Source organism: Amblyomma maculatum, chromosome 10 (assembly GCF_055883805.1).
Source record: "Amblyomma maculatum isolate TAMU_Amacu chromosome 10, ASM5588380v1, whole genome shotgun sequence".
Classification (NCBI taxonomy): domain Eukaryota; kingdom Metazoa; phylum Arthropoda; class Arachnida; order Ixodida; family Ixodidae; genus Amblyomma; species Amblyomma maculatum.
In genome coordinates, this window is record NC_139353.1 from 57,983,758 (window position 1) to 57,998,389 (window position 14,632).

Sequence of the window (14,632 nt, forward strand, 5' to 3'; positions counted from 1 at the left end):
AATTTTCAGCTGAGCTCTCACGTGAACGCGGTATATATAGCTGCTGTAAACAGTTTGCCTAGTCCCGGAAACATGCGTTTGCGAGCCTTCTAAACGACTCGTTACGGCTATATAAGTCAGAACTACCTGCGCGGCAACTAATGGAACTAATGAAGCACAATGGGACAAGCTTGCATCTTGCTGTGCGCGTACGCCTGGGGAGTGAAGAACATGATCGTGGCTGGGCTGCTGTCGTGTGACGCTCTAACTGTATTTAATTATTAGGTACCGCCAAATCAATCAACGAGAGACAACGAGAGACACGAGGGCAGACACCGAGAACTATATACCGGAGCTTTCTTCACCCAGCGGAAAACGCGTTTGTCGCGCTGAACCATTCCTGGCAACAACCGAATGTTGCCCGCGCGCCGCCCACTGATTGCGGTACTTTCACAGTTCCAATTACTTTACCACAGAGCACCGTCGGCGTGCTCTAAACAAGGCTGCTCACCACTGTATTGTTATTTTCCTGCCGTTAACGCCGAACAGGAAACGACCTACACAAAGTTGCCACATGGGCTACTCCCTCGCTTTGAGAAAATTCACTGAACACTTACTTGGCGCATCGCCCATGAATGTGAAATCCTTGAATGTAACCTGTTTTGAGTCAATAAGTATGTTTGCGGATGAAGCAACTTTGTAATCCGCATTGGGATTTTGTATTGGCCCAAGATCTTGTTCACCCGGAGGTTCGAAGTTATCAAGGCTCACGTGTCCGTAGCTTTTCTGCAAAGAGTCAACACGTTACGTTTTGTTATGTCCTTTCGCCAAACGTCATTCGGTTGTATTAATGCTGCTTTTACGCGAAAGCATTAACTTCCCCGTGTCGCAGAAAAGCAGATGTCAGCATTGCTGCGCTGTTGTAACCAGAAAACCAGCGCCATCATGCGACGCCCACAGAAAACCTGTGATCGCACTGCGCTACCGCAGAACAGATGGCTCGTAGGCAGTGTCCCGCCTAATGAACAGTAAAGAAAAGCTCGTGGTATGAACGGGCAGTATTACACGCGTTATCGCGTCTACTCTGAAGGCGTAGCTAGAGCGCCTCTAATTGTTTTCCTTCTACATTCAGCGTTGCGCGCGGCTAATTGATACTGCACGAAAGTCAGGGTCAATTATAATACCGTATTTCAAGTAACACAGAGAGTTATTACACGTAGTAGCAGTTTTTGCAAGTAGAATGCACTTGAAGACGGACAATCAATCCAGAAATGGGGGTTGTTGAAAGATAGGTAAACAACTGATATTACTAATTACCTCTTGAATCCTAGCTTTAAGGGCGCATGGTTATAGAGCGTGGCTGCAAGGGGTTAACGGTGGTAAATTAGCCTCTTGATTGAAAATACCAAAAGTTGTAAGGGAAAGGGGTTGTGAACACCTCGTTTCAACACTTTGCGCAGAATAATTACTGAACGTGGAAATAAATTATGGGGACCTGGCACATGGACGCTGCACATTAATCAGGATCAAATAAAATACCGTCTTTCAAACAACGCAGAGAGTTAAGGTTAGCATTTTTCAACGTGAAAGCAATTAAAAAGTTTTCAGTTTTGAGTTTTTTGCAGCACGCCCTCGATTGCTACTAATAACAACTAATAACAATTAGCCATTCATCCCAACGAGCGGAAAGGTTGACGCTGTTTACTCGTATTCTTTTAACACAAACATTACCTAAGCACCCGACCGCACATGCTCAAAACATACATATAACGATGGCTTCAAATGTCTGCATACTAGCAATACCTACTTAGGGCTTAGATGAAGATTCTCCTTTTGTTTCGGCGCTCCAATGGAGACTACGAAGGTACAGGGTCATCCACTTCTAGCTGTAACATGGTCACTGCCTTCAAAGCAACATATCGTCCTACATAGCCGCATATCAAAGCAAAGCGATACATGCGCATAACGATGGTTTCAAATGTTTGCATACTAGCAATACCTACTTAGGGCTTAGATGAAGATTCTCCCTCTGTTTCGGTGCACCAGTGGAGGCTAAGAAGGTACAAGGTGATCCACTTCTAGCTGTAACATGGTCACTGCCCTCAAAGCAACATAGCGTCCTACATAGCCACATATTGAAGCAAAGCGATACATGCGCGGAGGGACCTGGAGATGCTGCCTCGAATTGCATGCCATTAGCTTTATCGCATAGCCAGGACGCACGCAATGTTGCTTTAAAAGCAGTGGCAATGTTATAGCTATACAAGTGGACCGCCCTGTACAAGCGGACGAAGTAGAGAAAGCTTCGAAAACCACCACCCAGCCTCAGTGCCGCCAATGGTTTTCGCGCTGCTAAATACACCCTCTGCTTGAGGCATATATTTGGGACACATAAGCTCTTCCTTTAAGGCCATATAAGACGCGACAGTGTTAATTGCCCCCCTTTGCTGGCTGCCCTTGCAGATCCTCGTTGCTGTACTTGTCCTTTGCTAGTCGCCTAATTAAGAATTTCTTATAGCCAAAGAGGCGAGTTGGTGAAACATATTGAATGAAAAACATGGAAAACTCTGAAGCAGAGAACCACAGGACGAGCACTGACTCACAACTGACAGTGTATTCAATGAAGGAACACAATATATGAAAAAATGACCACCCCATCAACACGTGGACAAACCAAAAACACGTATTGCTACATAGAATAAAGGCATGCAATCTCACTTCCATGTAGAAAAATAGATGGCTCGCTAACGCACATCCTTGTTCGTTTCCTCGTGTGGTAGGCCTCCATTATCTCACGTGATAAACGGGCCGGGTGCTCGCACAGAATATCAGAATAGTGAGAGGAATGATAACAAGATTCGCAGTAATGGACGTGGTTAACGAGAGTAGTAGATTTTTTAGCGTCCAAGTTATTTGCATGTTCTTTCAAATGTGTATTAATGCACCGCCCGTCTGCCCGATGTACATTTGTCCACATGGCAGCGTGATTTTATAACAACTCGTTCGGCGCATGGCAAATACTTATTTTCATGTTTATCGCCACGTGTTGTATTCAGGTTCTTTTAGGTGCTGAGCCTTTCTTCGCAAATTAGCTCAAATACTTTTAAGTATTTAGGGTGCAGAGAAAACAGCCCATATGTCATATCGTTTTGCTACATTTAAGGATTGTGTGGCAGGCGGTGTACACAAGAAACAACGGCAAACTTTTTTATTTCATTCCCTTTTGCCATATATTGTGTTGCTTTATTGCATAAACGTTCAGTTATAAGTCAGCGCTCGCCCTGTGGTAACCTTACACATACATGTCTCTGTTACCTTACACATATTTCTTAGCACGCGATTCAACCGAGTTGCTCAGTGCTAAAGGCACGCGACTTATGCGCCCAAGAATGCTGGATCGAATTCCGACCTAGGCGGCCGCTTTGTGGTGGCGGCGAACAGCAAGGCGCCAGTGTGGCTAAAAACAGCGCTAACACGAGATGAAGGAGAGAGAGGAGGGACACGACGCTGACAAAGAACTTAGCAGGTTGTTAGTCAGGTCTTGTCCCCCCCCTCTCTCCTTCGTCTTCTGTTAGCGCTGTTTTTAGCCACAAGACCATGCACCAACCAGCCCTAATTTCCACGCTGCAAAAAGCAATGCAACCGTGTGCTGCGTGATGTCAGTTATAGTATAGAATAGATTTATTTTCATGTATTATGCGCACACATATGAGGAGATAGGAGGAGAAGCTGCAATCATGCTAGTTCCACCACCTATACCAAGAACGTTAAAGAACGTTCCCAGGTGATCTAAATTTTCGCAGCTCTCCACTAGGGCATCTCATAGCCTGAGTCGCTTTGGGACATTAAACCCCGTAAAACCAAACAATCTTTAGTATGCAGTCACACTACCAAATTATGGGAAAGACAGCGCGGAATAAATGTAAAGTCCCGCTTGAACACAGCCATTACAAACTGCCTGTGGGGTGTCTAAGGACCTGACTGGTGAATTCCATCTCAAAGGAGCTGCCGAGTCGACACTTCACACAAATCGGCCATGTCACGTGTCCTCGTGACGTCACTTGCTAGAGATATGCTCATTATTCGCTCACAAAACCGGTAACATCGACTTCGAGAGCGCCGAGGACGAATTTTTCGGAGAACCGGGCTTTCAATGCCTTCACGTAAAATGGTATACTATTTTGTAAAGGACTAACGTCGCAAAGTGACGCTTATTAGGGACGCCGTACCAATTGCTAAATCAGGTTTGAAGTCTCATTTTCCCGGCATGCTCTCCGCGGGTGTACATTAAAACTTCTTATTGGGTGAGTTGGTATTTCATCTTGATGTAAGGTTTTTAAGCTCGAACAATGCCAAGGACAAGAAAGGCAATACACGCACACATGCGCTATCAACTCACTTTATTGGCGGAAGGTCGAAGTGTGCGAGAGATGAAACCAATGTGAACAACAATGAAAAAGAAAAAGGAATCAATGGTTGAAAAACGACAGCAAGGCGCATGCGCGGGTGGGCGTGGGTAACACACGACAAACGTTTTCCAGATAATCAACAGGTAGTTGCGTTGAAAAAGTAAATCTCAGTAGTGAACAGAGATAAAGAGGGTTCGCTGATGCACTCGCTGCGAAGTTTCTTATAATGAGAGGCTTCTAGGCTAATCCGTGCCGTCCTGTCTACTTCAGCTAAGAGTCCACACGGTCATTGACGCAACGTGCAGTTTGGCCAATGTAATACATTTCCACAAGAGTTGGGAATGGAATATGTCATGCTCCGCTGGAACACTTTACGAACGGCTTATCATGCTTTTTGAGGCACTCACGTTCTTTTCGCATTACAAATCCGTGGGCAGAGCTTTCCCAACTTTTCGGGTACCGACTATAACATACGTACACCGTGCCTGCCAGCGAATTTTTTGAAGTTGTGCGAGGTTTTTTAAATGTAGGGCATAACGTTGGGCCTAGGGGCCTTTTGTCAAGCGCCAGCCGTTATTTTCCCATTCCACATTTCCACTTATGAAGCATGGCCTCGGCGACGGCTGTCAATCGATCAGGGAAACAAACCCTGCGGCCAGAAGCCGGTTTATCTGATAGTCAAAACTGAGACATCTGATGTGGGCACGACTTTTGGAGAGCAGATTCCGAGCCCATTAACGCTATATTCCTTTTTTGATGGTCGAATGCGCCGATTTATAAGGCAACAACTCCTTTTTTGTTCGTGGGGAATAGTTCCAGCAGACGTGTCCTTCGCTGAAAGGTAGTTTAAGGTCTTGCTAATTCAGGAACTTCGGGCAGTTCATGGGTAAAAGTCAAGCCAAGGCCATGTGTGGTAAATGTCTGTAAATCTTCACCTAATGTAATGAGGTAGGTCATAAAAGCCTTTAAAACTGTCCTCCCCACTCCCTCCGCTTTAACATTTTGCTCCAGATGCTTATCTATCTTAGCTAAAACATTGTCACAAAGAACAGAAGCCACACATGATCCTATGTAGATTCTATTTCACTCCAAAAAAGCCTGCTCATTAAAAGCAAAAGTTGCATTCAAGACAAACTGCAATAGAGCTAAAGCATTATCACAGGCAGACAAGCTCAGTTCTGGGATGGCATGTCGCCGTTTCCTTAATTCATTCTTTGACAGAGTAAAATCTTCGGGCACAGAATAAAAAGCGTCTTGAATATCCAGGACGATTGTCAGTGAGCAGAGATCTTGGCAGATAAACCAATAGCCGGTTATAGTTCAAGAAGCTAAAAACCCTTTTCTTAGATGATCACTAAAAAGTCAATCGATGTCGCACAGTTTATCGAGTCTAATGATGACACTGGCTTTAGTTTTTCAATAGATATTGAAGACCTTTTTTATGTCTTATTCTGTGCCCAAAGGTCACATTTTACTGTCTGTCAAGGAATGCATTGAAGGACACGGCGGCATGTCATTCCAGAACTCAGCAGGTCTGTCTGGGGATAATTTTGAGCTTTATTGCAGTTTTACTTGAATGCAGATTTTATTGTTTTTAACGACCGGCCTTTTTTTGCAGCGAAATGGATTCTGCATAGGATCTTGGTGGCTAAGGTAGATACGCGCCTGGAGCAGAAATTTAAGGCTCTTGGGGCAGTTTTAAAGCCTTTAAGGTACTTATGACTTTTTAGTCCTTTTACGAAAGCAGGATTTCCTCACCGACCGTTTTACAGTAGGTGAAGTTTTACATATATTTAACAAACGTGGTCTTGGTTTGATTTTTAACCATGAATTCCCAGTCGGAAAAACTACAGAAACTTTTCTGTTGTTACGACAAAATTTCTGTGCGGTGTTTGACGGGAAACTTGCTGTGACAACAGAACGTCTGTAGTTACAACAAAAAAGTACTACAGGACTACAGACAAGAGCAATATACTACAGGAAAACTACAGAACTACAGAAAAGTACTACAGAATTACAGAAAAATTTGACGTTTACGACAGAACTACAGAATTTTGTGTCGTATGTTTGACACGGTTCTGTAGTTTTTTTTTTACTGGAAACGGCCAGAAGTTTCGAATTTACAGTGTTTATACTTTAAATTAACTTTCGGGGAAGGACACGTCTGCTGGGGCTATTACCCACGAGCAAATAGGGATTGTTGCCTTGTACTGGGCGCACTCCCAAGGCCATCAAAGAGGTATAGCGTTAATATGCTTGCAGTCTGCTCTCCGAAAGTCCTGCCCACATCAGATATCTCAGAGTCTTGACTATCATATACGCCGGCTTCTGGCTGCAGGGTTCCACTGGTCGATGCTGAGAGCCGTCGCCAACGCCATGCTCTAAAGTAGAAACGTGGAACGGACAAAGCGGCTGGCGCTCAGTAAAAGTCGCCTAGGCCTGAAGTTATGCCCTACATTCAAAAAGTCTCGCAACCGTCAAAAACGTCGCACGCAGGCCCAGTGTACGTGTGTTATTCTCAGCATCCAAAGAGATGCGAAAGGTCTGCCCACGCAATTTTAATGCGAAGAAACATGAGTGCCTGAAGGAGCGTGATAAGCAATTCGTAAATTTTCCACTGGAGTAGTTTATTGCATTGTCATGCCTTCTCGAAAGTATTACATCGGCAAAGCGGAATGTTTGGTCAATGACCGTCAGGGGGAACACTCCAGAAATTAAAAAATAAAGATGACAATTACAAGCATCGAGTTGCTCACATAAGTAAAGGCGATGCATGTGTGGCTCGGTTTGAAGAGGCGAAATTTCTTGACAAAATTAAAGACAGGACGTCACGCATTAGCCTAGATGCCTATCATATTAAAAAAACTGGGCAGCGAATCCATCAGCAAACTCTACATCTGTTCGCAGCTCAGATGGCGTTTTCAATGCAACCACCGGTTGATTCTCTGGCAAAAGTATCTTTTCATATGTTACGCACGCCCACCTGCGCATGCGCTATGCTTTACTAGCTTGTCGCAGTCAATAAGTCATGTTTTCTTTTTTTCATTGCTATTTGTTTTGATTTCGTTCTATCCCACCCTTCGGCCTATATAAGGTGTTGAATTCCACCAATAAAGTCAGTTGATAGGTAGCGCCTGTGTGTTTATGTCGCCTGTTTTACCTTTTTCTTACATTAAAGGGAAGGTGCACCGGTTTTACATTTCGATGAGTTTCGAGCGGTTGAATGATTATAACGTGTACTTAAAGCACGCGAAATATCTTGGCGCTAGCATTTGAAACAATGGCGCAATTAGCGATTAAAATCGGCACGGCTATCAGGCTCACTGCACTGCCCAGCGACGCATGATGACGTCATTGACGGTGCTGGTACGTTTTCTGCAGAGGCACACTTTGTTTGAAGAAATTAAAAGAAGGCTGTCGAAAACAAAGCCCTAGAAATGCTGATTAGCATCGTCAGAAAATATGCAGCAGTACGTGGGCGAAGGCAACGAACATCAGAAATAGTACCGTCCGTGACGTCATCACTGAACGTCTCCGCAGAACTGTGAGGAGAAGCTTGAGGTGTAATCGTCGATTACGCCAACAGTTTGAATGCTAGCGCAAAAACACTTTGCATGCATTACCTACAGCCTATGTAGATTTGAACCCTTGAATATCGCGAAATTCTCGAAAAGTGATGCAGCTGCTCTTTAAGGATGAAGTACAGCTAGTGCATACAGATTTTAGTTTAGGTTATTATGATATTTGCACATCGTGGAGTGTGCACTGATTCCGAAGGCGCCCATGACTGCTTCCCTCCCCATCCCCCGCCCTCTTCGTCCTTAGCATTTGCCATCGCCAACAGCTACTTGCGGTTCCCGAACTCGGGCCCGTATTCCAAATTTGCGTTATTTTCAGAAGTGTCGTTCTCGCCTTTCATGCAATCATCTGATTTATGGAACATTCGGAAGCGGGACTGGTGGAATCCGAACTTACATCCGGTTCTAATGCTTCCATCAATCAAATGAATCGAGGGATGGCGAAAACGACACTTAAAGGTACGAAAGCTCGAATACAGGCCCGAACTGTTTAATACGGTTTCATTTTGTTCGTTCGACTGTACCGTTCGTCGGTCCGAAGCTTTGTTCGTCGGCTTAAACCCTTATACTGTTTCTGGCACACTTCACATGCTGGATTTTGCCGTTGACTCTATTGTCGGGCATAATTACGGTAGAGTGCAGTTTAGCCCCAGTCAAACATTTTCAAGTCACACACTTTGTTTTCATTTTTCAGACTTACCATAAGTAAGCTTTACAGTGCTATTCTATAGCAGCATAGAATCGTGCTTTGTGAAATAAAAAGAGGAAGCTGTAACTGAGCACAGTGAATTTAAGCTTAAAGTGTCGCCTTTCTTCTTATCACGCCCAGTAAAATGACAGTGCCCGAGGCCAAAATCCTATCTCGCATCCAACACAAGTTTTTAGCTAAGGCTTCCAATAAATTGGCATCTAGCTGTTTCTATGCGATGTACATCTGATAGTCTTAGTGAACCCACTCTCTTAGCAAACACTGCTTTTTGCGCGACTCACTAGAAGCTAACAGTTCAGCGTCAAAGCTATAGGTCTAGCCTGATGCTGAGTCTGTCAGTATAATGTGTCTTCACAGCTACAAAGTTTTCTATTTCCGCACCTGTTTTCTTTGCGCAGCGTTACCCTCGAACTAAAAAGTAATATCGCTATTTGCCACTAACTTTAACAGGAGCTTTGGATGTTATCACGTTCCAGACCGAACGCCGCTTACTTGAGTACTCCAAAGTTGTGTGTAATAATAAAATGAAGAAAGACAGTAAATGCGAAGTTTTGGAGGCCTAACCATCGCACTCATTGCAACTACAAGTTACGGGTATAATAGTATAGCATACGCTGGGGCACGTCAGCAAGGACTGTTGAGCCAAACATACAATGATGTTCAAAAGCTGGTATTAACGTACAGTGAAATCAATATATCACGTTTCAAGTTTGAAAAGTAACAAAGCGCAAAGGTGATACCTGCGACAACCGACACGGCAATAGCTTAGAAGAAAGCATAAATGTAAATGACTTAGCATTTAGGTAGGCTGAAAGTTTAGGTGTTGAAATGCTTAGATGGAGCGAGTCGTAGACAAAAACGTTACATGGGGCACATGAGAGTACTAACGTATTGTGAAGGTGAAAGCCTTCAGTACTCTTTATCCCACTAATCCACTTGAATTCACCTTTCATCGAAAATTTTTCAGCTCAATACAGCCTAATTATCTACAGTTCACCATAAGATACTGTTCTCCAACTTAATTAGCCCACCCCGGCGAAACGTTTTTAACGCAATTCGCTCTGAATTCTGCGTGATCCTTCATACTCTCTAGTTTGACCCTGAAATCCACTAGAATCTACACTTCGTTCACAATCAACAATAACTCATTTTATTTCATCCGCCGTGGTGGTACAGTGGTTGGAGCGCTCGACTACTGTGCTCATGAATGCGCGATCGAATCTCTGCCGCGGCGGCCGCTTTTCGATGGAGGCGAAAAAACAAGGCGCTCGTGTGCTGTGCGATGTCAGCGCAATTAAAGAGTCCCAGGTGGTCGAATTTCCGGAGCCCTCCACTACAGCATCTCTCAGACTGAGTTACTTTGGGACTCCATAAACCAAGCCTAACCCCCCCCCAAAAAAAAAAAATGCCCCTCATTCATTGCAACTGTATCCAAAACAATCGAATCTTAATCTCCACAATCCAGTAGAATCCACCACAATCTACCTTAATTAAACTTATTCCTATGTGCCGTCTTCACCTGGGCGCTGCCACATTGACGATCAGCCGCCGCATCAGCCAAAATGAGGATGGAACAGCACGCCCGTGAAAACGGCTCATGTAATCAGGTTTAATCCACAAAAGCATGCCATATACGAGCCTAACTCATTGTATTCGAGGAAAAACGTGCAATGGATTCCACCATTGTAGTTAACCATATTCAATGCCCATGACAAATTTGTTAACTCTTAAACATTGTAATTGCTGATTTCTAGTTTGGCGCCAGAGAGTGGTCTCTACGTTATGCTCTTCTTGCCCTGTTTGATATATGAAATTTTTGGCACCATGGTTTCTGCGACAACATTGGGCTTTGTTGCTGAAGGCGAGATACATAACGGTTCTTCCTTCTGGATTCACTCTCGAAACGGCATTTTCAATCTTGATAGGCTCAGGAGAATTATGTAGATCCAGTGGAGACAACTTTAATTGATTGCAGGACTTAGCTCTTAAAGAAGAGGTTATTTTGCACCTGTGCACTGTCGCATTTTGCATTGGTTGATAAAGCAAAATTCGAAATGTTAAGCCCAGGTGTTATGATACAGCTTGCCTTTTTGACATTAGCCCAGCACGGTGCCAGGAGGTACCAACTGTAAATCATTAACCCAAACGTAATTATTCACAAAAATCTAGCCTAGGTCATAATCGAGCACGCCTAGTGTATCGGGAACAAAATGCAGTGGAAGAAGCCGACACGAGGTGTGGCGGGCATCCAGCGGTGTAGTCGGATAATCCGTATAAGACCTGTTGATATGAATCGGTCTCAAAGAGAAAAACCGCGAAGAATAAGTGGCGGGTAGCCGTTGCAAGCATTTCACAAAACGGATTCCAATCGACGTTCTGGCATACGCCGCCATGTGGCACCACAACGATCTCTTTGGACGCTAAAGTTTCTGAAAGCTACCCAGTGAAAAAACTTGAGGCGGTGCACGTTGTTTATGGAGAGCATGCCAGCAAAATGAGCTTTCGGACTGGGCTTGACAATTGCTAGGATGAAACTCTGAACTCAGTTATAGCAATGCATTTTTCCTGAAGCAAATCTCAAATTAATCTTTTGCTAATTTCTCTACGACTGTAATGCCGTACATAGATTGTTGCGAATACTATGGGAATGAAACAATATATCGTAAGAGCTGTAGCTTGGGCTAGCAAACGAAATGTAGCTCTGGCATTAATCTAAGAAAAAATCCATGAGATTGTCCGAAGGCTATCAGAGTCCAATAAAGAACTTCATATTTCTGGATGATGCTCTTGTTAGGAAACCCTCTTAGATGGGGAGAGCCACTTTGTCATCTAGGTAGCTATACATACACATTATTGGACAGCCAATGAACGCCCAGGCCACTTTTTATACCGGCTGCTCAAGATGAAAGAGCGGGAACACATTCAGTCTCCAAACTCATCCACTGCATGCGCATAGCCACGATACTTTTCGCTTGTAATACTGGCGTCATTATCGGGCAGAAAGGAAATTGTCTGCAGCTCAGAGAAGACTGTACATACTGCATGGCGGTCGGCGTCAGTATCGATATCGGCCTTCATTGAGGCATTTTCTAACCAAAGCTTTCTGAGTAAGAGAAGCTAATTAAATCCTCGCTCATAACGAAAGTATTGGTTCGTTGGTTTGTAGGGTTTAACGTTCCAAAGCGACTCAGGCTATGAGCGATGCCGTAGTGAAGGACTCCGGAAATTTCGACCGCCTGGGGTTCTTTAACGTGCTCTGACATCGCACAGTACACGGGTGCCTAGCTTTTCGCCTCCGTCGAAAAGCGGCCGCCGAGGCCGGGATTCGATCCCGCATCCTTGGGAACAGTATTCAGACGCCGTAATCACTGCGCCCCCCCGGCAGGGTTCATAACGAAAGTATGGGATATTTAGCAACAAGAACCACTTATGCTCGTACGGTGACAAGTGCCAGAGACGTTTGATCAAAGCAATTCCAAAGCTGAGCTTAACAATCTAACCTCATTCAGAGGCCTCATAGCGCTCGTTAGCAGACGAAGGCGTCAAGGGACAGTTTAGAACAAAATATTCAGTAGTTCATTTGTAACGCCAGATCATTCTGTGGCTCGGTAGTACTATGCTGTAGTTCTGTTTTTCCTGCAGTACTGTTCTGTGCTCTGTACTTCGGTGATTTTTTCTACTAAATATACAAATTTCTGATGTTACTGCCATGATATATGTTGTCCAAACAGGTTCACAGCTAAAAAATGCAAAGAACTTCTGTAGAAGCAGAAAGCCTTTAGCAGTTTTTTCCTACTTGGCAAGATAAGCGGCACTGCTGCCTCCGAGTGTCCAGCCCACTGCATTGCGTAAGAATTGTTAGTTAACAGTGATGAGGGCCCGGTTCAAAAAAACTTAATATTTCTCCAATTAACCCGGTTCTGTGCTAGCTGAATCCACTTGACCCCTGCGAACTTCTTAATCTCATCCGCCCACCTAACTTTCTGCCGCCCCCTGCTACGCTTTCCTTCCCTTGGAATCCAGTTTGTTACCCTCAGCGACCATCAGTTATTCTCTCTTCGCACTACATGTCCTGCCCATGTCCATTTCTTCTTCTTAATTTCCACTAGAATGTCGGTAACTTGAGTTATTTCTCTGACCCACTCTGCACGATTTCTATCTCTTGAAGGTACTCCTACCATTTTTAGTTCTATAGCCCTCTGGGTTGTCCTCAACTTAAGTAGAACTCTCTTGGTTAGCCTCCACGTTTCAGCTCCATAGGTGAGTACAGGCAAGATGCAACTGTTGTATACTTTCCTCTTGAGCGATACCGGTAAGCTGCTAGTCATAATCGGCGAGTGCTTGCCAAATGCGCTCCATCCCAATCTTATCCTTCTTGGTATTTCCTTTTCATGGTCCGGATCTGCGGTTACTACCTGTCCTTATTCGCCTACTACTTCCAGTACTTCGCTACCTAATGTAAACTGCTGTTCCTTCCCGAGGCTGTTGAACATTACCTTAGTCTTCTGCATATTGATTTTCAAGCCTACCTTTCTACTTTTCCTATCTAGGTCATCAATCATTACTTGCAGTTCATCCACCGAGTTGCTTAGCAAGGCAATGTCATCCGCAAATCGCCCATCTCTGCCTACAGCAAACACCCCATATTTACTCGAAAAATCTGCATGCGGACTATTCACGAACATTGCCTGAGCATATACTTTACCGCAGAGCACACGGACAGACCACCATGTGGACAGGCACACACTCCTTCAAAAGTCAAGATACGCACTCACGAAAAATAAATTTCTCGAGTGCTTATTTTCTTGGCTAATTCGATAACGTAGGACGATTGGCTATGTGTTTGCACAGATTAAGTAGAGATGGGTCTTGTTCATAAACTGGTCGCAAACACTTACCGTAAGTACGATACGAATCGTATAATTGTTTTGTGAATTCATCCAGCAAGACGAATTGAAGCTCTCCTAAGGCTGTGTTTTTACAGAAACTGCGATACAAAGTTCCCTATAGTGACGTACAGTACAACACATATTGCTTTCGTAATGCTGTTGTAATGCAGGGAGGTTAACCTTTTCGGAATGATGGCGCATGTAGAAAATGAGATCGCTAATGACACTGGCACAAAATTAAATTTTTAACGCGCTATAATAATCAGTAATATATATTTGCATCTCTTCAGATTGTCTACATTCACAAAGCCAGTATATTTACATTTTGCACATAACTTCCACTTTTAAATCTGGAGGAAGCACTTTTACATGGATCGCACACCTTTTCTGCTTTCAATTTACAGAATGAATTTACGTTTCACGAAATAGTGTATGCAGCTCACTCTACCGAGAAGCCGCCGCCTCCCTAGACGGCGGTCGGAAAAAATATGGTGGGCACTGAAAACAGGGGGGACACTTAAGCTCCGCGTTTAAGTGGAATATAGGACAACGTGACTGCAGTACCTCTTTGTCGCCTCCTCATGCCCATTCTCGCTCGCGTACATGCACTTTCCTTTAAAATAGGATAAGCTCTCGGGGGGCCCTAAGAACGGTGGGCCCGGTTCATTTGAACCCTTTGAACCCTGGATAATCCGGCCCTGCACAGAAGCCATGTGCAATTCATGCTTACGTTTTAGTCCTTGTATAAAACACAAGTACATGAGTCCGTGGCTTACCTTTTCATCCTTGGAGAAAACAGAGAAGTATTTGTAGCTCTTGATCGGTTTTGGGAGGGCGACAACGACTTTGGCATTGTCATATTTCTTGATGCTATGTATGAAAATAGAAAGGTTTGAATGATACACTCAGCTTTTTTATGATGATAATGGTAATTATTTAATTGCCCAGAAAACATACTGGCAGGGTCCCATTGCTAAAAGCTGTTATAACAGTTTGACGGGGCCGAGGAACTCTATCACTTGACAAATGGCGCTACAATGATAGCTACTGCTACCACCCCGTTTCAAA

At 44.1% G+C, this 14,632-nt stretch overlaps 1 protein-coding gene across 1 annotated transcript in view; it reads right to left on the bottom strand.

Annotated features, from left to right (window-relative positions):
- Positions 1-14,632, bottom strand: part of LOC146176580 (uncharacterized) — a 60,628-nt gene that overhangs the window by 30,752 nt on the left and 15,244 nt on the right. The window contains exons 6-7 of the mRNA XM_084581333.1: positions 14,341-14,434; positions 14,129-14,262 (exon numbers count right to left, since the gene is read on the bottom strand). Of these exons, the coding sequence (XP_084437459.1) occupies positions 14,129-14,262; positions 14,341-14,434 (228 nt within the window). The remainder of the gene's footprint in view (positions 1-14,128; positions 14,263-14,340; positions 14,435-14,632) is intronic.